The sequence below is a fragment of the Chiroxiphia lanceolata genome, chromosome 3, assembly GCF_009829145.1.
Source record: "Chiroxiphia lanceolata isolate bChiLan1 chromosome 3, bChiLan1.pri, whole genome shotgun sequence".
In the NCBI taxonomy this organism is placed as follows: domain Eukaryota; kingdom Metazoa; phylum Chordata; class Aves; order Passeriformes; family Pipridae; genus Chiroxiphia; species Chiroxiphia lanceolata.
In genome coordinates, this window is record NC_045639.1 from 109,577,597 (window position 1) to 109,603,527 (window position 25,931).

At 42.9% G+C, this 25,931-nt stretch overlaps 1 protein-coding gene across 6 annotated transcripts in view; it reads left to right on the forward strand.

Annotated features, from left to right (window-relative positions):
* KLHL29 (kelch like family member 29) overlaps window positions 1-25,931 on the forward strand; it is a 391,640-nt gene that overhangs the window by 351,449 nt on the left and 14,260 nt on the right. For all 6 annotated transcript variants that reach the window (XM_032682682.1, XM_032682681.1, XM_032682684.1 and 3 more), the window contains 4 exons: window positions 1,621-1,819; window positions 4,476-4,658; window positions 7,422-7,602; window positions 17,786-17,979. In XM_032682682.1, coding sequence (XP_032538573.1) covers window positions 1,621-1,819; window positions 4,476-4,658; window positions 7,422-7,602; window positions 17,786-17,979 — 757 coding nt within the window. The remainder of the gene's footprint in view (window positions 1-1,620; window positions 1,820-4,475; window positions 4,659-7,421; window positions 7,603-17,785; window positions 17,980-25,931) is intronic.

Consider the following 25,931-nt stretch of genomic DNA (forward strand, 5'->3'; position numbering starts at 1 on the left):
GAGCACTGTCATTTTACTGCTCCCTTTACATCACCAAACAACATTTTTATCCCAAACAACTGCAGAGTGACCAGGCATCAACTCTTCAGGCCATACCTGAAATTACCAGCCCCTGTGTTGAGGAGAGCTGATAAACAGGGCACTGAGAGTCAGCCTGAGACCTCAGTCATCTTCCTGGTCCCACAGCCACACAGGCACGTGTGGGGCTCAGCTCCCCACAGGTCACTGCATCTTTGCCTTGACTGAGCTTGCACCAGGCTGATGGGACTCTCCAGCAGGAGAGCAGTGTGAGTTGGGAGTAGACATCCTTTGTTTTCCTTCTAAATTAAGCCTGCTTCTTCAGTTTGGGTGGGGAAAGGTGAAGCCCTGAAAGTGGTCACGGCTGTCACTGCATCCTCCACCTGCTGGCCAGCCCATTATCTGTTCAGTCCATACCACTGCCTTCCCATCTCACTGTGCCCTTGCTCCATTCCCATCCCTGCTCTTGCTCCTGCTCCTGCTCCTGCTCCTACTGTGACTTGGCTCACATGCTGCAGGGACAGGCATACTGCTGAAAAAGTAAGTGAGAGCCAAGTAGCTTCTGGAAGACCAGAGGCATCTGCAGTCCAACAGATGCTGCTGGCGCCCAGTGTTTCTTGGGACCAGTCTCATGGACCTCAGGAATATTTATTCGCATCCTGGCCTCAATCCCAGTTGGGATCTTTGGATGCTTCCACTGTATGAATATTTATTACAACAGATGATTATCTTTTCTTGCTGCACACCCTCTAGTTTGCATCCTGTTTGTGTGCTTTGCTTTTCCATGTTTTCCCATTGCTCTGCTTTTCACTGTGTTGTCGTGCTGGGTTGTGATATACCCAAATATATAAAAAGAATAATCTGGGGATGAACTCCTGGTTTTTTGATTGCAGTTTTCTCTCTTGGGATTTCGCTCTCCATTAAACCATGTTTGGTGACAGACAGCTTCATTTGCTCAGGTGTCCTTTACCCTCTGAAGTTTAATGTATTTGTTTAGAAGATGAAACTTACTGTCAGTATTTCTATAGCACCCTCTGGAGTCAGACTTCCACAAAGCTAGAGCTACATTATTTGCTTCACCAACAAATAAAGCCTATTAATTAAAAGATTTTTAGCAAATTGGTTGATATTATTTAATTGTTGAAATCCATCCTGGTTACTGACTTTTGTCTCACATTTATAGTGCCAGAAAAGAGTTGTTTTGAGGCTTTATTACAGTGCAACAACCACACTCACATTTCAAAGTTAATTCAGATAACTGGAATGCTTACTCCATGCTGGCAGTGCACAAGGTGTTATATTCAGCCTGAGTTCAGAATGAGCTTTTATTTCCAAAAATCCCTCCATGCAGTGCTGTATAACAGGAGTTGCCACCTTTTGAAGATTATTTTCAGTCTCTGGGACCAAACCCAGCCTGGGCTGGGAAGCACTGTTGTCTCTGTCTCACCTGGTCATTAGGCAGGGCTTGTGTGCAGCATTTATGGCAAGTGTCTTTCCAGATTGGATGATAGGGGATGGTTTACAGGGAAGGAGGTAGAAATGCCAAGTGGCTGAACTCTGACATGAAGGCTGCAGTGTGTCATTATTTTTCCCCCCTCACAGTACGCTGCGGAGCTGCTGGCAGTGGTGCGCCTCCCCTTCATCCATCCCAGCTATCTGCTGAACGTTGTTGACAATGAGGAGTTGATAAAGTCCTCGGAGGCTTGCCGGGATCTGGTGAACGAAGCCAAGCGTTATCACATGCTGCCACACGCCCGACAAGAGATGCAGACGCCAAGGACCCGGCCCAGGCTCTCTGCAGGTAAAGCAAATCTTCCTTCAACAGCACCAGTTCCCTGGTCCAGTGCTTCCTGAACATGGTCAGGACATGCCCTTGGATGGGGGACAGATCTTGCCTCCTTTTCTTGTCTCATTCTCAGGATCTGGTGATATTTGAAGCTCACTTTTCCATTTCTGCTTTCCTCAAGCATTTAGAAAGCCTCTCCCAGTGGGTGGACATGGATGTTTAGATGTACACTCCTGAAATAGGATTTAAAAGGAGCCTAATTTTTAGGAATGATTGTCTTTGGCAGAGACATAACATTCCCCTGCTGTCCTGAAAGTGAGCCCCTTGCCCTCTGTGCCTCAGTTTCTCCAGCTGCAAAAATAGTTTAATAATTTGCTTCTTTGCCATTGAACCTCTTGTGGGGAGGTTCTGACTAATATTCATCTCACAGCTTCACTTTCACAGCCCTTTGTAAATATAATATTTTTGTATGGTGGAGCTCACGGTACCAGTTCAGGTTGTTTAGAGCCTCCAAAACAAATGCATCACACATGACATATTCCCTTTTAAAATTCCAGCAGCTATGGAGATCTGGATCTTTTTAAGAAGTTTTTCACCCAAGGAATGCGTGAATTTTCCTTTTTGGAAAAATGCATGGAAAAATCCTAAGTGCATGACTTGCCAGCCCAGCCCATATTGTGGTGATGAGAGAAATAGCCTAAATATTTGTTTAACAGAAGGTGCAAATACCATGTAGGAAAACTGCATCCAAGAAGGGGTCAGATGAAACAGGTGAATTGTTTTAACATGCTGCCTGTACTTCTGCCTCCCATAAGTGCAGTCACAAAGCCAGACAAAACTTTCTGTCACTGCCACTAATGCTAATGTGGCACGGAGATGGCATATCAAACCACGGCATTTGCAGCTTCGGGAGGCTGCCTCATCAAGACACCTTTCACAAGGACGAAGTGTAGAGGACTTTCAATAACAATCTACCCTAAAAAGTCTTTCATTGAAGACGACTAATGGTGTGATGTTTGAAGGGATTTTTGAAAAGTGCTTATTTTATGTATATAAAATTGTAGGTGTAATGTGATCCATTTCCAGAAGCTTGTTGATGAGGGAAAAGTGATTCTCTCAGGGTAAGAGAGGGTGATTATAGTTTTTTAGGTCAGAGTCTAATTATATAGAATCATGTTATTTTGCATATCAACGGCATTCATGGAGGCACAAAGGATCTCTAAACACCCTTTGTGGACTCGCTGCAGCATGTCACATGCCCTCTCGAGGTCATTGATTATAATCAAGTTATGTCTTGCACAGGTGATTAGATTTTCTGGTATGGCGCAAAAATAATGATCTCTTGTTACCGAGAAATATTTATTTAAAACTGTACAGCACTTTATCTTAATAACTTCTAAGAGAGTAACCTTGCTTGAATGACACAAATATATTTTTTGAAAATGCTAATGAGGAGTGACGATAATCCATTACTCTGCAGACGCATTCCTCCCCACTGCAGCTCCTCATCTCTCTTGCTGGCAATCTCGCTTCTGCCCCGCACCTGTGCGCACTTGTCTCTGGGCTGGGCACTGTAACACATCACAGCAATTGCTCCAGCCACAAGACAAGCTCTTGAAATGACGATTCCTTCCAGCTTGTGGCCTCGTGGTCCTGCTTCTGAGCCCACCTCTCCTGGAAACAAATTGCACAGGGGCTTATAATTTCTGCAGGAAGGTTTTTAACACTTCTGCTAAATGCTAAGTCCAAACTATCTCCAGCACTTAATTCTTGGATGGAGCCAGAAAACATCCCAGGATTAAACTGTGACCCATCTCTGTGGGGATGAGTCTAGAGAAGAGTCTGGAGTAACACAGAGATCAGATATGACTTGACTCTGGTTGTGAAGTGGAAATAAAACCTTTGAGATATGGAGTGCAAAAGTTTTTCATTTGGCTAGCTGGACACCCTGCATCTTGTGGACTTGGGGGAGCTGTTCAAGCACAGATAAAGCTCAGTTAATAACTGTATTAGGGCAGGGGCTAACTACATCACATTTCCGAGCACCAGGTAGACTATAACCATGATACACGGCTTGAGCACATCTTATCTGTGTCTGGAAAATCTTTCTCCAGGTAAAGCAAAAAAACCCCCAAAACAGCCCACAAGAAAATTATATGTCAACAGAGCACATGCAGTGAAAATATCAGGATGAATATGCATAACCATAGCCTAAACCTTCTCCAGACATTAGCTTTTTTTTTCTTCAGGCCAAAGTCCAAACCTGGATACTGGTCAAACTCCAAAGCTATCACAATCCCTGACAAAAGTCCCATTTTCTTCAGTGGAAGAAGAACTTGCTACATGCAGGTCTTACTCAAATACTGTTGAAGTGAATGGATATCTTTACATGGAACTGCCTATTTATTTCTTCCCCATCAAGTTTTGCCCAGATGGCATTCTTCCTCCCTACTTCTCCCAAGAGTGTTCATAGTGTTGTTCCTCACCCACTGTTCCCCCTACACACACATTCCTGTTTTTTCTCACCCTTCTTGGATTGATTGCAGACTCTAAAACAGATTTATATATGATACATTAAAATTACACTAACTGATTAATATTTTTGATAGGTTCCTGCCTGTTTGAGAGATGCCACTTTTTTATAATACTATTTTTCTTACTTGAATCCCAGGTGTAGCTGAGGTAATAGTCTTAGTTGGGGGTCGCCAGATGATTGGCATGAATCAACGTGCTTTAACAGCAGTGACTTGCTTAAATCCTCAAAACAACAAGTGGTACCCATTGGCCAGCCTGCCCTTCTATGATCGAGAGTTTTTCAGCGTGGTCAGCGCTGGGGACAACATCTATCTCTCAGGTAAGCAGCAGATTCCATAGAAACACAAAATCCCAGAAGGGTTTGGGTTGGAAGAGACCTTTAAAGGTCATCTAGTTCCAACTCCCCTACCATGGGCAGGGACATCTTCCAGTATATCAGGTTGCTTGAATTCCCATCCAACCTGGCCTTGGACACTTCTTGGGATGGATTACCCTCAACTTCTCTGGGCAATCTTTGCCAGTGCCTCACCACCCTCATTGTAAGAAATTTCTTCCTTAAGTCCAATGTAAATCTGCCCTCTTACCGCTGGTCCTGTCACTAGAGGTCTTGGTAAAAAGCCTCTTGCCATCTTTCCTATAAGCCCCCTTTAAGTATTGAAAGGCTGAAATAAGGTCTCCCTGGAGCCTTCTCTTCTCCAGGCTGAACACCCCCAACTCTCTCAGCCTGTCTGCATAGCAGAGGTGCTCCAGCCCTCTGACCACTTTCATACCCCATCTCAGGACTCACTGCAACAGGTCCATGTCTTTCGTGTGCTGTGGACCCTGGAGCTGAACACTACTCAAAGGGGAGTCTCATGAGAGCAGAGTAGAGGGGAAGAATCCCCTCCCTTGACCTGCTGGCCAGGATAGAGTTGGCTTTTTGGGCTGCAAGTGCACGCTGTCAGGTCATTTCCAAGTTTTTGTCCACCAGTATCTCCCATTCCTCCTCTACAGGGCTTCTCTCAGTCCATTCATCCCTCAGATTTACTGGGCTGGTAGAAAAGTTACAGCACAGACGTGATGGAATTTTACCCAGCTGCTCCTGAGGGGAAAAAAAAAAAAAAGAGAAGTGGGAAGGAGGTTGGGAGAGAGGGATTTCCCTGCTTTTATCATTGTCCATGTTTCTGCGGTGTTAATGTTCTCTCAAAGCAGTCAACAAGAATATTTTGCAGTTGCAATGTGAAGAAAATAGGTCTGACAACCATCAAGCATGCAAAGAGCTTTCACTGCCATAGAAACACGATTTATAATACTGGCTGTAGTTGAATCTAAATAGTGGGTTATGGAATTTGAGACAGACAGACTGAACTGCTGAATATGTGACCTACACTTAAAGTATTTGCTTACAGGAGCATTCATGTTTTGTACTTGTTGAAACCTCTCCTTTGACAGTCGTCACTAGCTCTATAATCTTCTTACTTTTGGTGAAACTGAGACCACACTCCTTAAAAGTCTTTAATTCCCAAAGTAGCTGTCGACACTGCGCCTGGAGCATCACAGTGTCTGGTTTTTTGCAGTCTGTTGGTACCTCTGTTTGGCTGGAGGGGGAAAAGCAATTCCCACCAGACAATACAAGGATACTCTGATGGCATCTGAGTGGAGGTTGGATGATAAAAAGAGGAGGCTGGGCAGGGAGGTGCAGATGTGTGTGATCCAAGGATGTAGTTGGGAGCACAGATGCACCTGGCATCTGTACCAGTAAGGGGTTACAGCTGTTGCCTTTCCTTTGCCGAGTTTCCTCACTGCATTTTCTGCAGTAAATTGCTACCTGTGGTGTTAAATTCCATTAATACTGCATAGGGACCCTAAGAATTGATTGGAAATTATTTCTTGATTTTTTTTTTCCCCATGCTTGTTTGCCCATACTTGAGAGCAGCTGGAGCGAAAGTTTTCTGTGGAGACTTTTGTGAGATGTTGACTTTTAGTTATTCTTAGCTGAGGTACTTTCCAATATATACTGCAACTTCAGGCTGTGGCATACCTTCTAACAAAAGCTTGGAATCCTAATTTCAAAGCTTATTTCAGCTCTTTCCCTTGAATCTGGATGAGTGACCGAATTGTATTCAGTGGCTGCAATAAGGAGAGCTGAAAGTCCCACATGGCTGGAAATGTAGCAGAGTGTCAGTTGATATTTTGCTTTACTCAAACTTAGAAGACACAGGAAAAAGGGCAGGAGAACCAACAGAAGTGGGAATGGACTGCTGCAAGCTCCAAGTACTGGACCCTGCACTGCATAGCATAGGTTTAGAGAGAAAAATACCAAGAAGGAAGCCTGGTTTTCTCATTAAACCGTGGAACTGAATCTAATTCATTTTCCTGGCCTGACCACTCACTCCTAGTGTGGTCTCAAATCATTTCACCTCTTTGGGCTTCAGAAAGGGATAGTAAGACACGCACTAAGTGGCTGCCTTGGAAGCTTCAGTTAGAAGTTAAAAAGTGACCAGTATAAATATTTCACAAGAGCATCTTGAACTGTTTTACAGGAGTTGTACAGCTGGTTCTTTCTTTTATCAGCAAATGAAAATAAATAAGAAATTTGTCCCTGAAAATTAGAAATTAAGCCACAGTGCAAGCACTGACTTTATTCTGCCCATATATGTGCTGCTTCAATCCATCACTGTATTAAGCATTTTAGATTTCAGGCTGGCCCATGTCTCGCAAGCCAAGATAGACTCAGCCTCCTGACACCTTCTTGCAAGTGTTGCAGTAATTTAATAGACTGGAAGTTATTTATGAACACTGAGAAGGGTCTATCCCCTTATGTATATGTCCCTTGTAGTCTGACATCTTGATTTCTTCATGTCATCTTATTAAAAAAAAAAAAAAAACAAACCAGCCTTTGGGGCGCATGAATAAATGACACAGATATGCATCATCGGAACAGATGCTCGGCATTGAGGGTGATTTATTTTAATTAGTCAAATGTCATTTGAAGAGTTTTTTACTTTGTAACTGGCTTTGATTGCTGTGTGCAAAGCTGCTGCGGTTCCAGGATCTCACGTAATTCTCCCCTTCTCTCTCCCTCTCCCGCCGGTGGTGGCAGGCGGCATGGAGTCGGGTGTCACGCTCGCTGATGTCTGGTGTTACATGTCCCTGCTCGATAACTGGAACCTCGTGTCCCGCATGACAGTCCCAAGGTGTCGACATAACAGTCTGGTGTACGATGGGAAAATTTATACCATTGGAGGGGTCGGTGTGGCAGGCAACGTTGACCATGTGGAAAGGTAAAAAAAAAAAAAAAAACAAAAACAAAAAAAAAGACCTTAAAAAAAAAAAAAAACAAAAAAAAAACCATGATTTTTGCTGCAGCTTTTCCTTCATGCTAAAGGACCATTTTCTTTTTAAAGGACACATCAAATGGACTGTGTGTGTTAAAATAAGCTTTTATAACAGCTAAGAAAGGAGGAAACTGGGCAGGATTAGATTTCTTTTAAAAGCTTCAATGGAAAACATTGTTTCAAAACCAAATACAAAAAGTTGCCGGCTTGTCAGTTCGCTCAGGGGAGTGAAGAGAGGAATTAAGCTTCTTTGGACATTTTTCCAGGTTATACAGAGAACTAATAAGCTTCCTTTGAATTTAGTACTGGCAAAAGTCTTTACAGACCACAAAAATACAGGTTTTTTTCTTCTAAACCCAAAAAAGCAACAACAGAGTTAAGTTTCTTTTATGTCTTTTTCTGGTGAAGCACCTCAGCCTTGACCTGGCTGGAAGATCCTCCCTTTGGTGGTCTTGGCCTGGGGCCTTAACCTGCCAAGTTTGGAGTAAAACAACCAATAAACGGAAACAGTTTTGAATTCCTGGCTGAATGCAGATGGGAGAGAATGGAAATTTCTCTTATCAAGAAGATTCCAGATATAAAAAATTTCTTTTTTCACATGGAACTTAAAAAAAAAAAAAAGAGGAAGGAAGAAAAGCACAATGAAAACATATCACAGAGTAGAATTCCAAAACCAACTTATTTCATGTCAACCATAACATTCAGTAGAGCCACAGATTTTACACATATATCAATGTTTTCTTTAAAAAATAGAATTCACTTTGCAATGCAGGATATAAGAATATTTCATTCCAAAAAGGTTGATATAGTCCTAGCCTTACCCAAACACTTATTGTATTGTAACACGTTTTTGTGAAATCATTTCCCTTAGTGAAAATGGCAACCAAAAATAAGGGGTTTTTCTTTTTGTCAATTTTAAGTGCTGAATTTGAATATTTCTTCAGCAATATTTTGAAGCAGACATTTCCTAGTAAAACTTGCCTTAGCAGGCAAGATAAATAGGGATAGGTCCTTAAGAAAGATTGGGGGGAAGAAAAAAACAGCACATTTTTCAAAAGGCTAGGATTAAAGATGCTTTAAATCTGCAACATATGCATTCCATTTATTCAGCAGGTGTTTTTTTTTTTCTTTTAAGTAGATACTGTAAGTACTGAATACCAAAACCTGTATTAAAAGTTTATTAATATTTCAAAGTGAAAAACACAGGAAATTAGGAAATGCCAAAAATAAGTTTCCTTCATCAGATCTACTTTTTAGTACTTTAACTGTATGATGACTTTTTTTTCCATAAAAATTTTTTGCCTAGTTCAGTGCATGGGACAGACCAGCTGTCTGTATGCAGGGTGCTAAGTGATTACCACTGACATACAGACTTAGTTTTGTGTTCTTCTGTCTTCACAAATTTGGCACTGTTTTGCCCAGGAGATGAGTCTGTGACAAAATAGGCCCTGGAAAGGACATGTGCTGTGGGACAAGGTCTGCAGATGGCTTCCCCTCTCAGCCATGCATGGGCTGGAGAACTGATGTTGGTGATGATGCTCTCAGCAAATCAGGGAAATGCAGACAGCAAAGAAAGAATGACAAATCATAGCAGTGAATGTGAACACTGCTTCTCTCCTTAACACCAAGCTTAAGGCAGGCACTGCCCACAGGACTTGCTTTGGAGCAAGTCTCATCCTTTTCTGCAGATTTTTTTCTGATATGTGAAGGTATTTGTCCTGCAATGGAAATCAGTAAGTTTTTAACTAGTAGAATTTTTTTTTTGAGCATGGGAAGGAGAGAGCCCAGGAAAGAAATGCAGTCTTTCATGCCATCTCTCGATAAAGATGAACATCAAAATGATGCTGTTGAAGATAGGTGCCTTCACAGATGTCATTGATTAAACTATCTCTTTTCATTTTTTTCCCAGGGCCTGATTTCTGTCTCTGCTCTGATTTTCATGGTCTCTCTTTATCAAAGGATCCAAAATGTTGGTCAGTTGAATGAATCCCAAGTCAAGCAAAGTCCCCTCCCCGCCTTCCTTCTCATCTCAGCCACCCAAACCCTTGCCACAGACGACATTGCAGCCTGCAAAGTCACGCTCAGGCCCTCAGTCCCCTGCTTGGCTCAGTGAGAGCAGCTGTGCTGCTTTTCCATTGTAACAAGCTCACCAAGAGACCTGTATGTGGGAAAGGAGCAGATTTCCTCCCTATCATGTCAGCGCACACTGTCTCAACCACAATAAGGATGTCTTGTCATGGGGATTTGCTAAACCCATGGTTATAATTAATCTGCTATTGTCTATAGAGTGACTTGTGAGACAGAGCCATGGAAAAAGTGCAACGTGGCCTCCTTTGGGCTATGCTGGGAAATGAGAGAGGTTTTGGAATGTTTCCTTTTTTATTCTTTGTATTAAAAATGACAATAGGGGGTGACAGAAGTGAAGCGTGGCATGGCTGAAGCTGTGTGTTTTGGAAAGGGTGTTTCAGGGTCTGCTGTTAAAAATGCAGGTGAGGAAAAGCTGACCCTCCTAGCTGTGCTGAGCAAAGTCAGGCCTTTTCACACAAAAGCATTTCCCATTTGGACAAGGCAGCATTCAGGAATTTAAATCACTGTACCTATTTTTGCAAGCAATGAGACTTTCTGAATTTGGGTTGCAAAAAACACACTAAAATGCAAACTGAAATCACTTTCATTGGTGAGTTGTCTGCTGTCTTATGTGCAGTGAATGCCCACTTCTTGACTCTGCTTTTCTCCCCCCTCATCCTCAGGAGCTACAAGAAACCAACCTTCTCCTACCGTATTTCTGTGTGGATTGTACATTCCTCTTCAAATACTGTGTTGCTTTGGATGGGATACTGCAGAACCATTTCTCAGTAGGGGGAAAACCTCTCTGTCATTCTAGCAGGTCTTATAAAAGCACTGTGTTAAAATAATAAGATGACATGATCATATGCTCCATGTCAGGTGATGCCAGAAATGACATTTACCTCTAAAGTAACATTTTTCCCCTCAATATGGAATTGCAGGGTCACATCCTTTTGAGTTTTGGTTAGTTTTTCACCCCAAAGGAGGCATCTGAGATTATAACCCTGTTACCCACTCAGAAGGAGGTACCTGACACACAATGCAGTCCTGGGCTGTGCCACCAGTGTGAAGGGCAAAGCACTGAACAACCTCCCTCATTGGACCACCTGCCACCTCCCCTGATGCACATGCAGCTTATCTTTCCCAACCACATTTTGCTCTCTGCTTGCTCAGTGAGCCCAAGCATGACCATACCCAGCTTTGGCCAGGTTTTGACGTGCATTTGCTGGCATGGTGAAGGGTCCAAAGTGACCTACCCTGGCCTCACCAGTTAGCAGACCCAGAGCATGAAGTCTACAGGGTATCTCAACACAGTGGGTCTTTGAAGACAGAGCAAATAACATTTCCTCCCATTTTCCTTCTTGTTCTCCACCTGGAATTCTTGTAATATTTGATCCTAAATGGTTAAAATCTTACAAAGATATTTTCACAGCATTTTGGTTTTTAAAACCAAAGACCGCCAGACTCCTAATGATTTATGGCATCAGCTTCTGTGCTCCTCTCTCTATGCTTTTGGTTGTGTCATAGATGCTGAAGGGTGCAGCCTTATCCAGAAATTCTGCTGCCACTTAAAACAGTGGATGTTTTCATAAAATTCAGCAGGGCTGAGATCCTTTACCCTTTGTCTGCCATTTGTCTGTAAGGAGGCAGCAAAAATTCTGTCTCGATGGATAATATTATGGGACTATCAGTCACAAACAGATAAATAGGAGTCATTTGTTACTCATCTTAAAACAATATGCATGTGCCAGAGGGGCTGAGTTATAAGTCCATTTTTGTGGCTGTACACGGGTGTATGTTCAGGGAAAGTTATGTTTTTGGAATGAGTGTTTAGGGAAATAACAGCACGGCTGCAGTTCTCCATCAATCCCCTCTGGCAAGGTTCTGTGTGACAGGGAGCAAGTCATTAGGTGTTAGGCGAGAGGGTATTACACTTCCTGTCTTCTGAGATATGAGTTGAGTTGGGACCTGGCGAAATGAAGTGGATCTGCGAACTAGGTCTTTAGATAATGGATGGGCCCTGTAATATAAGCAATTTGAGAGCCGAGAGGACTGCATATGCTGACAAGACAATATATGTGACTAAAAGTGTGGAAATGTGGGTGCTTTGTGGTTATTATATGTTTGAAGGACAGAAGAAGATGAATCCCCTTGACCTGACATCACTTTTACAATAGGGTTGTCTAAAATTGGGAGATTACTTTTGTTGGCAGTGCATACTTCGAAGGCAGTCTAAAAAATTCAGTGTAAAGAATGAGCTTTATACAATTTAGAAAAATGCTTCATAACCTACTGTTTTACTGAGACATGTTAATGTGGTAATTAGGGCTTCTCCCCCCAAAAAGATGGCAGGATCAATAGCCCTACTGAAGTGCATCGGGAATGCACCCATGCACTCAGCATGGGCAACAGACAGGAGGAACTGGAAGCCACTGTGCAGCAGGAAAACTGCTGCCGTCATGGAGACTTGCAAATTGGAGGGCTGCAGTGGATGACTCTAAACTCTTCAGAAGGGAGAGGCAACAAAGGAGAGGCATTGGGATAGCCCTGTATGTTATGGAGTGTTTTGGCTGTCTCCAGGTAACTGGAGGTTGGCAGATGTGACACCCGTAAATAAGAGGGGTCAGAAGGAGGATCTGGGGAGCTACAGGCCTGTCAGCCTGACCTCAGTGCCAGGGAAGGTAATGGAGCAGATCATCCTGAATGCCATCACACTGCACATGCAGGACAACCGGAGGATCAGGCCTAGACAGCAAAGGTTTAGTAAAGACAGGTCCTGCTTGACCAACCTGATCTCCTTCGGTGACAAGGTGACTTAGTGGATTAGGGAAAGGCTGTGAATGTTGTTTACCTGGACCTTAGTGAAGCCTTTGACACCATTTCTCCCAGCATTCTCCTGGAGAAACTGACTGCTCATGGCTTGGATGGGTGCACTGTTGGGTGTCTAAAAACTGGCTGGATGGCTGGGCGCAGAGAGGGGTGGTGAATGGAGTCACATCCAGCTGGCAGCCAGTCCCTGGTGGGGCTCCCCAGGACTCAGTATTGGGGCCAGTCCTGTTTAACATCTTTATCAGTGATCTGATAAAGGGGGGTCAAGTGCACCCTCAGTAAGTTTGCAGATGATACCAAGTTGGACAGGAGTGTTCATCTACTTGAGAAGGCTCTGCAGAGGGATCTGGACAGGTTGGATCAATGGGCCAAGGCCAGTTGTATGAAGTTCAACAAGGCAAAGTGCCAGGTCCTGCACTTGAGTCAAAACAACCCCCTGAAGTGCTACAGGCTTCGGGTTGAGTGACTGGAAAGCTGCCTGGTAGAAAAGGACGTGGGGGTGTATTTGGTTTCCCAGTTCAAGTGAAGGAGGGTAGGAGCGAGAAAGATCAGTGTTGTCACTGTAGAACATAAACAGACAGCAGTGAAAGTGGGTGAAAAATGGCATCTCTGGAACCTGAGGTCCAAATAGTGAAATTCATCCAGTAAAAAAGGAAAAGTATTTTAGTAATTTGAACCTTTCTCCAGTATTCCTGTAGACGTGGTCCTCGACCACACCCAGCCCCATCATGTGTAAAGGATATAACACCTCCTTCCCAAAAATGTATTAGGACAATCAGAAAAATTTGTTCATCAAAAGGCTTGTCAAGCACTGGAACAGGCTGCCCACAGAAGCGGTGAAGTCACTGTCCCTGGAGGTATTTAAAAGGCATGTAGATGTGCCACTGAGGCACATGGTTTAGTGGTGGGCTTGGCAGTGCTGGGTTAATGGTTGAGCTCACTGATTTTAAAGGTCTTTTCCAACCCAAACAATTCTATGATTCTACAATGCCTTAAGAAAATTAAATATATTGCCTTGTCCAAGGATAGTTTCTTAAGCCCCTCGGAATAGTCAGAAGAAAAGAAAAAAAAAGCAAAAAATAGTAATCCAGTACTATGATTTTAAACATGTGAATCATCTGAAGAGCTGTTCAGGATGACACTGTCCAGCTTTAGTTTGAATAGCAGCTTTCCTGCTAAATGTAATTAAATAATGCTAAGAGTTTCTTACAGACTGACGGAAATGGTCAGTCTGTAATTGACTGACCATGATGTAAGGATTTTATAATGTGAATAAATGAAGATACTCATATGGCTACTTAACTTAGAAGGAGAGAAATTAAGAGACTGAGGAGAAAAAAAAAATTACTGTTTTCAGGTACTGAAGAGATCATAAGTCAAAAAGGCAGCAAGGAGAATGGCACAGCTTGAAATGAAGGGTTTTCTGACATTAATACTCAGGTGGTAGGGAAAGAGCAAGGAAAGAGGCATTGGAGGAAATGAATGAAGGAAGGGGAAGATCAAGCCCACGGATGAAATCCTAAGAATGAAGAGTTGTGCAAACCAGCAAGGTTATTTCTGCCTGTGCTCTCTTCAAGCCTGAGCTGTGTTTTCTGCTAGGTTGAGATCATTTGCCATATCATGAGTATATAAGTAATATACATACATACACATATATGTATAGATAATATATAAATGAGAAGGTGGTGACTGCACAAGGGTCAGCTGAGGTCACGGTGCTCAGTGCAGATGAAGTGACAGGTAGGGACACACACGTCCTGCACACGTGGAAAGCCTGGTGTCCAGAGCAAAGCAGGGCCATGGGCTGTTGGATTGCAGGGGCTGCACTGGAGGCAGAGGAAGGTGTGCAAGGGCATGTGTGTTAAACCACATGTGAGTCCATAGCATGCAAGGACAGCAAGCCAGCAGTCAGTCATGTGAAAGGAGATGCCCTTGAAGTTTCAAGTTCAGCATATTGGCTGGGCTTGGTGGGCCCACAGCCAAGGACAAGCATGGACACAACGGGACTGGAGGGAGCATTGGAGGAGAGGGAAGAAAAACCTTTGCTTGGCTTGAAGCCAACTCACATTATGTCTCCATCTACAGCTTCAAACAGGGGATTCAGATGCAAAGCTTGACTAATGGAAAGAGATCAAAGTGATTATTCTTTAAATCAGTTCCCTCCCCGCTGGCCCCTGAGTAGGGCCGTGTGACAGGCAGCTGAGGAGCCCCAGGAGCACCGGTGGCCGTGGTGTGATGGCAGTGCCAGAGATGACACAACAGATGGAAAAGCTCTAGAGCAGAGAGGTAAAGCAGGTGTCAGTATTTTCTGTCCTAGAAGGTTACAAAGGTTCACCTTCATTCATTTTTAAACCAATTTAGTTAATCTGGTGCAAATCCTTGTGTGAACACATTAAGAGCTGACTTGAGATAGACCAAAATGATGGAAACCTGCCTTGCAGAGACTTAAGGAGATTAGACTACTTAGTTTATCCTACAGAAGGTGAAGAGTTGACTTTATTATTTTCTGCACGTCCACATGTGAAAGAGAAAGATTTGATAGCAGACAGCTTTATAATCCAATAGGGAAAAAAAAAATCAAACTTACTTTCTGGTGGGTGGGAGCTGAAGCAAAACAGACTAGAAATCAGGTCTACAGTTTTGCAAGAAGAGAATGAAGTGGAGGAATAAATTCCCAGGGGATGGAGGGACTTGATGGACAGCTATCAGGAAGCCTTTGAGGCATCAATTTCTCTTTTTCAGCCTCATAGGTAAGGTAGGCACATGCTTAAGAGAGTTGCTTTACTGAGCAGCCCATGTAAAACCCACGTTAGGTGCCCGTGTTAGGTGGGCAAGGACTTGCTTCCACCTGCTTTATGGTTCACTGATTTTTTAAACCAAAGAACCCTCAAGTTGAGTGGTTTTTTTAAGCTGCCCCACATGCATCTATATCCAGTAGATTTGCAGCCTTTGGCTTTCAGGAGATGAAGTGAAACTGGTGATTTTTGGCTTCCCAGCGGCAGATGAAGGATAGTAGGAGAAAGAAAGATCAGTTCTGTCATCATAGAGCCTAAACGGAGAGCAGTGGAAGTGGGTGAAAAACAGGGTCTGCAAGACCTGGGATCCCAACAGAGAAATTCATCCAGAAAAGAAGATGATTGGTTTTGTAATTTGAACCTTTTTCCAGTATTCCTATGGATGTGGTCCTCAACCACACCCAGATTCCAACATATGTGAAGGATATAACCCCTTCTCCCTAAAGGATATTAAGACAAACAGAAACTTGTGGGCAGGAACATACTTGTCTTGGGAGCTGAGGTCTGACAGGTACTTCTGCCAGTAACAGGGGAGACAGTTGGTTGCCCACCACCCCATCTCAGACCACTTTGACAGGCCACAAATGTTCCTGGTGCTCAGTCAGAGTGGCTGGTGTGAGACAAAACATATCAGGTGACAGGTAGAATTTATATCTTAGAGGAGAAACAAGGGAAGGAACATTACGTCAGTTCTCAGCTCTGTTGTTCTTCCCATTTTCTACTGATTATAACCAATTTCTTAACCCGATTTTAATAAAACATCAAGAATTAAATTACCAATTACTGCAATAGGTGAGTTACTGAAGTGTATCCCAAAAGCAGCGTATGAAACTGTTTCTGTTTTGTGAGATTTTTGCATATGTATTCAGCTGGATGTGAGTGCTGCTCTGAGTGCTGTGGGCAAATGCAGGAGATGCAGCAGCATAAGGTGCCTTACCTGGAGGAGCTGCTTTTGCAGTCAAAATGCATCTGCAGCCTCAGGTCTGGTACAGGAATCAGCCCAGGAAAGGTGTGTCACCTTCAGTGCTCCCAGCACCGTGTTGTTTAATATTGTCATATTTCTCCCCTTTGATCACTTGTTGTAGATGAATTTAATTTCTCTGTAACTAATTTAGAGCATCATACAAGGCAGTTCTCCATGCTCATTATAAGGGACTTTCCTAATATTTTTTTAGCTAAAGTTTGCCTCCCTCTTGCTTTGGCTTCAGTTTTATGAGTGTGTTAATTACTTTCAGTTATATTACTTGAAAACTCATTAGTGCATTTTCATTAAGCACATTATTTTCTGCTATTTCTGCCATTTATATTGTTTCTCCCTTTTATTTTCCCCAAATTTGGGCAATGAGAATTTGAGGGACATGTTACAGAGGGAGAATTCCCCTGCGGCTAAATAATTTTTTGCCGATGGGTTTGTGGCTGTGGATTTGTTTCAGGTTTGCATATTGCATATCACTGCTATTAAGAGCAAAAGCCCTGAATGGATGATGAGGGCTTCTCTTCTGGCAGTCAACAATTCTGAAAAATCGCTAGGCAGGAAGCTCCTATTTGACTGCATATGTCATTACATGGAAATATAAAAACCTAAAAATTGCATTATTCTCCACTGTCTCCAAGACTCATTTTAGAGCAGCTATTTGGATCCCTGCCACATTATCTTCTAAAAAAAAGGGACGCCTGTGCTTGTGATATTGTCTAAAATGAATCTTCATCCATGGATTGTTAACTGTGCATCCCTTATGGTCAATGGCTTAATTAAATCAGATACTGATGACCTTAAAACTAATTTAGCACTTTCATGCGTACTCTTTTCTGTTTGCTTCATGTCAAATATGAATGCAATGGTGAAATCTTATTCCAGCATTAACGTTTGCAGCATCCTGCAATGAAGCACAGTAGCTTGGTTTGCACAGTGAAAATTAAATGGAAGTAACTTATTCTGGCACAAAATGTGCATTGCTGGTCAGTTAACTAGAGTAAAAAGAGCCATCATGTTGCATTATGTTGTAGGTGAGATGTGTTCCACAAGCTGAACAACTGAAGTATATTAACAGTCGCCTGCCCATAGTTGCTATTGGATATTGCTGCACTGATTTGCAAGAATAGTCTCATTGTATACTCATTAAAAGAAATTAATCAGTGGAAGACATCTCAACAAAGATGTCCAGAGTTTCTGCACCTTGAACTATAATGAGATTTGAGAGGCATATACAGAAAACAGAACCAGCTTTCTCTGGGCTTCTATCAATGTTTCAAAAGCTTAGAAAAAGCATTAATTAAACTGTTTACCAAGTGGCTGAATTTGTAGGGTGTTAAAAGATACATTTCTACCTCTGCTTTTCTTCTGCTTGTCAAGCTGCCTTTCTGCATCCCAGCCTGCTGTTTCTGCCTGTCTGTCCTGCCCAGTCAGCTCAGCTCACTTCAGTTGCTGTCCTTCCCAGGTATGACACGATAACCAACCAGTGGGAGACCATCGCTCCTCTGCCCAAGGCCGTCCACTCAGCCGCCGCCACCGTCTGTGGTGGGAAGATCTACGTCTTCGGAGGGGTGAACGAAGCCGGGCGAGCTGCAGGGGTCCTGCAGTCCTACATCCCTCAGACTAACTCCTGGAGCTTTATAGAGTCTCCGATGATTGGTAAGGAATGCATGGTGTCAGAGTAAACAGGAGTCTGCACTGCACAGGTATTTCAGTGCCTTTGCAGAAAGCAAACAAGTTGGGGAGTGGGGGGAGATAAGTTTATAAGATATTGACAGAAATGTATGAATAGGATACTAGAGAGGCACCTATCTGGATCTCTACTGAAGGCAGTTGACACTCATTAATACAACCTGTTTCCAGCTAGAAGTGAGGAGTTTAAAGCAGAGGAGAAAGGAAATCAGTTATTAGGTATGAACAACTAGTAATTTTAAATCCAAAAAATCTCAGAGTTCAGTGGAACTTCATCCTGGCATCATGTGTTGCTCCATGTGGTTTCACAACACTGCTCAAGTAATGGATTATCACTCATGGATTTGTTAAAATGCCACCTGTCCTGTAGGAAGTGATGGTCATTCTGAACTGGGACTTATCAGTGGCATCCACAGGCATATGTGCTTCAGAGGCTGAACTCTTCAAGACGTAGTTTATTGAAACTGTGTTTATTAGTTTGTGATGCCCTTGAACTCACCAAACATTTTACTGAATAAGGAGCAAGACGAGAAACCACATTTTCCAATGTACCAGCCAACATCAAAGGTGTCAACTTCCTTCCAAAATTAGGACAGCGCTCAGAAGTTTGCAACTTATTTACTTTATGTGGCAGTTTACACCCTGAGTGTTTTTTAGGCTGCCTTTGGAAATGAAGTTTAGTGTTCATCCTGGCAAGGACATTGCTGCAGGGTAAAGCTGTCCTGGGCTGCTCTGCTCTGGGCTGGGGGCAGCCTTTGGTCTGGCTGCACCCAAGTGGCCACAGACACAGCACTCATATGGTTATTACAGAGAAGCTGCTTTTGAAGTGGTTTGCTTTCACATCCTAGATCACAGAATAATAGAATGGTTTGAGACCTTTAAAGGTCATCTAATCCAAGCCTCCCTGCAATAAGCAGGGACATCTTCCAGTAGATCAGGTTGCTCAGAGCCCTGTCCAATCTGACCTTGAATGTTTCCAGGGATGGGGCATCTACTGCCTCTCTGGGCAACCTGTTCCAGTGTTTCACCGTTTTAAACCTCTTGGTTGCATTGAAATTGTGACATGAGGTGCTTCATTTTTTAAAAATCATATTCTCATTATTGAGCCATAGAGCAATACGAGTAGCAGATAAGAAATTATAGAAGCACAGTTATGAGGTATTCAAGTAAGGCCTAAGCATATTCAGAAAACTAGAATAAGCTGCTCTTTTTATTGTAGCTTGTTAAAATGATTACGACTCTTTTCTTGGGGTTTCCTACTAGATCAGGTCATGAGAAGCTGGTACGCTGTGGCTGTAGCCTCCTCTGCACAGCCAGGCTGCTTCCCAACTCCCTCTCTGCTGTTGGTGTGCAGCCTAACATAACATGACATGCATATGATGCAGCATGAAGCGCCCAGCAGGAGGGCGTTAACCGGCGAAAGTCATGTTTATGTAATACAACAGCACAAACAACCCTATTGCCTGGCTTTTTCCATCACATGGCTACAGCTGCTGCTGTTCATTTAATCCACTGACTGACAGTATGAGGTTTTCCCAGACTCACAGCACATTGCAAAAATGAATGCATTATGCAAAGATGTATTCCTTTTCCTTGCCATAATAGTACAAGTGCCACAGGAGCTAAGAAATCATTCCCTGGGCTCGTTATACTGTCTAGCAAGCGTCAACATCATGCGTGCTTGGAAAAAAATCATCTAAACCATCCAGAGTTGGGTCCGTCACCCATGGCTCTAATGGATGTGCACTATTATTTCCTAACAAAAATACATGAAAGACACCGGCAAAGTTAAAAGATGGTATTTATGTTTTCTTGGTGTAAGCAAAGTTCATTAGTTAAGCTGAAGGCATAAAATATATGATAAAATGTGGAGTTCTTTGTTGGGTAATGCATAACATCAATTTACTTGCAAACAAAATAAAATAACACAGAGTCTGAAAAATGGCACCCCCATGGAGAATGTCTGGGAAAGTGAACTGATGTGATGCCTGATCTTCACAAAAAGGCAGTGGAATGTTGGAAATATATTTTCCTTTCTCCAGCTCTACAAAAGCTATAGTGTCACCTGTATTTGTAAAGTGTCCCCTAGGAACTGGATGCAACACCAAGTACAGTAGAGTCTAAAACAAAGAGGGAGTAGAAGGAGCCTTGCAGTGCTTTTTTGCAAAATGGAGCTGGGGTGAATCCTGCTATGATCTCTGCCAGGGTGCCTCTGACAGCCTCAGAGCCTTTTTGTGTTGATTTGTGAATTCTTAAGCTGTCCCTCTGAGCTAAGTGAACTGAGATGTGTGATGGTGAGTTGTTATAAGGTCACCCCAGAGATCAGTGAAACCTGTTGGACCTCAAATAGGACAACAGTTTGTTTAAAAATGCCTCAAGCACGCTCAGATATGCAACAGTAGCTGGAGGTATTGAAAGCAGCCAATGTCTCTGGAGATTTTTAGACCAGGAGTACCTGTCTCAGTTCACTGTGGTACTTTATGATAGTGAGTAGGATGCAGCGTGGCACACGTTTGAACCCAACAGGTCCATCTCTTTCAAACCATCATGGTCCAGACTAACCCAAGGCAACACTGGCATCAATCATGGCAAGGGGGAGGCTCATATTTGTCTAATCTGCATGGAGGTGAAGCCGGCTGGATACTGGCATCCTACCTGTGCAGGGGAGATACCAGATGGGGACTGATAGCAAGTCCACACAGTTCAGCCCTTGCTCTCTTCTGCCTTGATTTCTTCTAGGAATATGCAGTGAATTCACTCCCAGTTTCCATTTATTCTTTATCCTTCCCCTGTCAGGAGGTGTTGGGATGTGGATACCTGCATGCAGTAGGTGTGACAGCAGGCTCACCAACACGCTGCACATGAATGCTGTGGGAGCCTCTGGGCAGGTGTTGATTACACACATCCATATTTGGAGAGGAGAAGGTGTTTCTCAGTGCCCCATCCTTTGCCCCACCTCAGTTCTCTTCACCTTTGGAGTTGACAGATGTCCCTGCAGCAGTGCAGCCCACAGCTTGATGTTACTGGGATAAGGGAACCTCACAGGGCTTTCAAATTGCGTATTTTCGGTAAACCACCTTGCACATCACCTTGTGTTTTTAGCTGTAAAAACCAAAGTCCTACAAGAGTAAATGAACCCAGTCTATGTACTCACAGCACCTGCCTTTCCATTTCTGGCCAAGCTGTCCTATATAGCTGTGCTAAAAGTGTGTTTCATGCCAAGCTTCCTGAGGTTTGTCTTATTTAACAAGATGGCCACAGACATGCTGAAGTCAGGGATTGTAAGTAAGTCTAATTACCTTGTCACTGCCTTTTAGTTCACTTTGTGCCTTCATGCCAGAGCACTAAAATACACATTTTTTGATACCCTGAACAGTCAGCATGGAATTACAAGTTTTTATTACTGTTTCTGGCTTGTAAGAAAAACAGTGTTTAATCATCACCACTATTAAATTTTAAAATCCTGTGAGAACTAGAGAACAAAGCTCTAAGTTCTGGGAGCATTTCTGGTTTCTAATCCAAGTATCTAGTTCCTCATCACACTGTTTACTCCTGCAGTGGTTTGTCCGACCAAAGCAGGACAATCACAGGGCTAAGAATGCAACACATGTCTAGAAAACTGCATTAGCAGCATCTGTGCAGGTTTTTACTGCACTGCCCACTGGCTTATTTTAGTTAAAATGCATAATAATCCTCATTAATTTATTTTTTGACTTCAGAAGAAAAATCAGATATATGTCTTGGCCCTCTCTCAAGGCCAATAATTTGGTACTTGGAGGGTTTGGTTGGCTCTCACCTGCAAGTCCCAAAGCAATAAGTGTTCCATCTTATCCTTCAGCGTATTTTTCTTCCCATGACTAGTTCTTAATTTTTTTTCCCCACTAGTAAGCTTGAATTTTACTTTCCTTTGTCTCACCCAGTTCTCCTCTGAATATCCTCCTTTCAGAATGATTTTTCCCACTCCTCAGTGTGTTCCCCTACATGTTCTCTGCCCTCTACCGAGCCAAATCAGTCTTTTTGTGTTTGCCCTTTATCAGATGTCCTCCTTTTCACTCCTACCTCCATGGCTGTGCTTTATCCAACTCTTTTGAGCAATGTTATGCCCATAAATTTGATGCTAAAACTGCTCTGCAGTGGCAGGTGGAGCCTCCTGTTTTGGCACAGGCCATCCCCTCCACGCATACACAAAATGTGGTGTTTGCAAGTGAGGACACTCGACTTTAGGGTCTCCAAGGAGGGTTTGCTCAAGGGTCAGTGGGGAAACCATAGGGCTGGGTGGCTGGTTGTGTAGTTGGGAAAGACCAGCTCCCAGGAGAGCTTAGAGCCAGAAGGGCTGACACCCGAGACTCCGCTGTTCATGGCAGTGTCTGCACTTGGGCCTCATGAGCTATGTTAAGGATCAGTCCAGAGTCTCCCAGCTGCTCTGAGATGTTATCCCATCCGTGACTGTGCCATTCTTGAGCTTGTCTGCATAGTATTCAAGAAGGGGAAGAGGCACTTACTATTAAAAGCAGGCTTAGTTTGCGTTAACTAGCCTCCTTTCTCTAATCTGCTTCATCAAGTGCATCAATCCCCCACTGGCCACCCACGCCTGCTGGGAGACAGTTTGGTTGGAGTTATGCCTGGGCTGGTGGTGTGCCCACATTTCTTCCTCCCTATAAAAATGTTTAACTACCTTAGTTATAATAACTTTTTTCCATATGAGGTGCTGCTACCATTCATTGTAATGCCACTTCAGTCTCTGATCAAGCTCATTACTGGAAGGCAACATAAGATCTTTAAGCAATCATGGAAGGGAAAGTAGAACTGTGCTGCTCAACCACGGAGAGATTCAAGAGCCATGGAACATATGCCAGACAGCACTCTGTCCTTCCTAAGTGAGGAGCATGGTGGCAGGTTAAATTATCAACCCCATGTGAAGTACACCTCTGGCTCAAGGGTTGTCATGGAGTGCACACTCCTTCCTGCAATGAGCTGTCACAGAATAGAAATACAAGCATATTTTCCTGTAGCAACAACAAAAGAGAGCGATGTTACAATGTTACTCACTTGGGTAGATTACCTTTTACCTATTATTTTATTTACACTTATTCTGCCTTTTAATCTCAGGTGTGTTTGCTGCCTGGGACAAATCCTATTTCAGATTTTCCAGCCTGAAATTAGTATATCTGACAACCCCCTTGACCTTTGGAGGGGAAAGGAGGCTGCTTCTCTGTTTCCATGCTTCCTCTCCCCTCTCTTCCTTCCTTCCAGTAGTCTTTTGAAATAACCAGTGGCCCCACTGTATCCCACAGAAGCCTCTGACCCGTAGAAGCTCATGCTCATGCCCAGAAGCATTGACTAAAAAGCCCAAACACAATATGCTTTTGCGAAATTAGTCTCCCCAGCCACCTGCCTTGCTCTATGACCATGTTAAGGACTTAAAGCAGCAAGAGAAATTGGAGTCTCCTGAGAGTTTGCATGAGGGTACTGAGCCCTGGAAAAGACAACAACATGGGAAGAGTGTGGGTAGCACCTGGGATGAAGTAAGGGTAAAGATTGAAGGTGGTCATCCACACCTAAGTAACAGGAATGATGGCTGGAGGTTTCCAAAATCCCTGTATCTGTGAACAATTTCCATCTCTGTGGTAACAAAACAAAAATAAAACCTACTGTTTCCTCTCTACATATCTCTGGAGAGGTGTCCCTTGTGGCTTTCCTGCCATATCTTCACCAGGATCAGGAGACTGTTTGCTGTGAACTTCTCCCTTCCTGAAAGAAACAGCAGAGATTTCTCTGTTCCTCTATCTCAGACTTACCTGATACCAATTTATGAAATTGTAGCTAAAGACGAAAGAAGTAAAAAGACAACAGATAGAGGATGTATTGAAAAATTGATGAGAATCAAACACTACTGCCTCTTGAAAAAAGGAAGAAAAGGAATATCAGACTGTCTGCCTATTTGAAAAGAAAAAAAAAAGTCACTATAAAAATAACCAAGGGGTTTCCCTCTCATTCTTTAGCAAAAAGGAATGTGAAGTCAGTGATTCAGTCCCCTGAGTCGCTGTTTCTGCCTTGAGGGAGCCCCAAATAATTTCCCTGTGAGATTTGGGAGCTGAGTTCTTTTTTTTTTTTTTTTTAATGTGAGAGTTTCATTCTCCTGTGAAACAGTGCTAGTCAGAGAAAAAAATCAAGAAGATGTGATAATTAAGTATGGAAAATTTCTGATGAGTTTTTTAAGTGGAAAAAATGTCACATATGCAAGTCTGATTTGGAAAGAGACAGGAGCTGGGTTGTTAGGACAGATAAGTCCTTCTGATGAATTATAGTGGCTTAGTGGTACGGCAAAGAAACTGAATACTCCTTGTTCTATTTTCTGGATGAATTAGTTTCTTCCCATCTGTTCCCAAGGATCAGTGACATTTTCCTAATACAGCCGTGGTTTTTTGACACATGCCTGTAGATACTCAGTGTAATAGGAGCTCGGCTTTAACCCATAACATGTTTTGTCTGTTTTCATGCCGAGTGCTGCACCTCTGTACATCCCCCTGGGCACACAACAACATCCCCCTGGCATGAACTGAGCCAGACCACCCCATGGCCATGCTGGGACAGAAGCAGACTCCATAAAACCAGTCTTTTCATTCTAGTTTTACCAATTCAAACCTCAGTTAAGGAGATTATCTCTCTTCTGGAGATGTTCATCAGCTTTTCCTTAACTCCTGTCAAATTAAATCTCTGTTAAATATTTAATGGAATAAGGTAGTTTTACAAGATCCTCAGGGTTACAACACATCATGCAAGAGGTTTAAGCCCATCTTTTTCTGTGTTCATAAAAGGACACAGTCAGGGTGTTACAGATCTGGGAGGAACATATAAGCCCCTTCAATGTTTTGTAGAGGCTGTTATCAGAGATGTAAGAGCATAGTAAAGATGATATCACAGCTCCTCTCCAGCTGCCCCCAGCTCCCTGCACTCAGGCAGGAGGTTGCAGGGGCTGAAGCCAGCAAGACTGTGTCCAGGGTGATTCTCTGTTGGAGATGCAAGAGGACCAACCTTTTCTGAGCATATAAAAATGCAGATTCTGGAGAGGCTTTAACTTATAGCTACATACGGCAGAATTTTACATGTCTTCTGACACCAGGACGAGCTGAAGGGCTTAGGCTCTTGTTTCTCAGTGAACTGGTTGTGAGGCTTATTTTAACCCAAAGCAATGTATTTTCCTGTCTTTTGTTCCCAGACACTGCTGATTTGTTTCACAGAAATGTTGATTAAAAAAACTGCATCGCATCAAGACAGACACCATCATGAGAAATTTCAGCCCAACTGGCTCATAATGTGCATATGGCGTGCTAGCAGAGTAAGGGACAGGCCAACTAATTAGATTAGAATTATTTTATTCAATAATTTATGATTGGTTTTACTAATATTTCTAATAATGCCACAGCTAACACAAGAATTTTAAAGCATCCTCAGACAATCTGATTGAAGTTGACTCAGGAAAAGAGACTTGCTTAATTTCAAACTCCAACCTCACACAGTTTGTTGCTAAAATGCAGGACTGCTTGGAGATAGACACATGTCTGAAAATAAAGTGCAGGTGAATTTATGAGACAGATAAAGGCAAAAAAAGAAATCAGGTCTCAGAAAATTTTGTGGATTATGTAACGTTCCCACAAGCAAAAGCAGAAAATAAAAGAGAATCAACTATTGGATACTGGATATTATTAAGGGGGTCTCTGTGCTGTGGATTTCTTTTGTAGTTAGCTGCTGCACAGGCATGGGAAGCATCTGAGTTAAAATTTGCCGCAATTCAAAATTCTGAAACAATTTGACATCTTAATTTCATCCTTAATTTCAGAGGAGCTTTCATGGTGACTCCATTAGGCTTTAGGAGAGGATAACTGTGCTTTATCAGTTTAGAGGGAGGCACATACTGG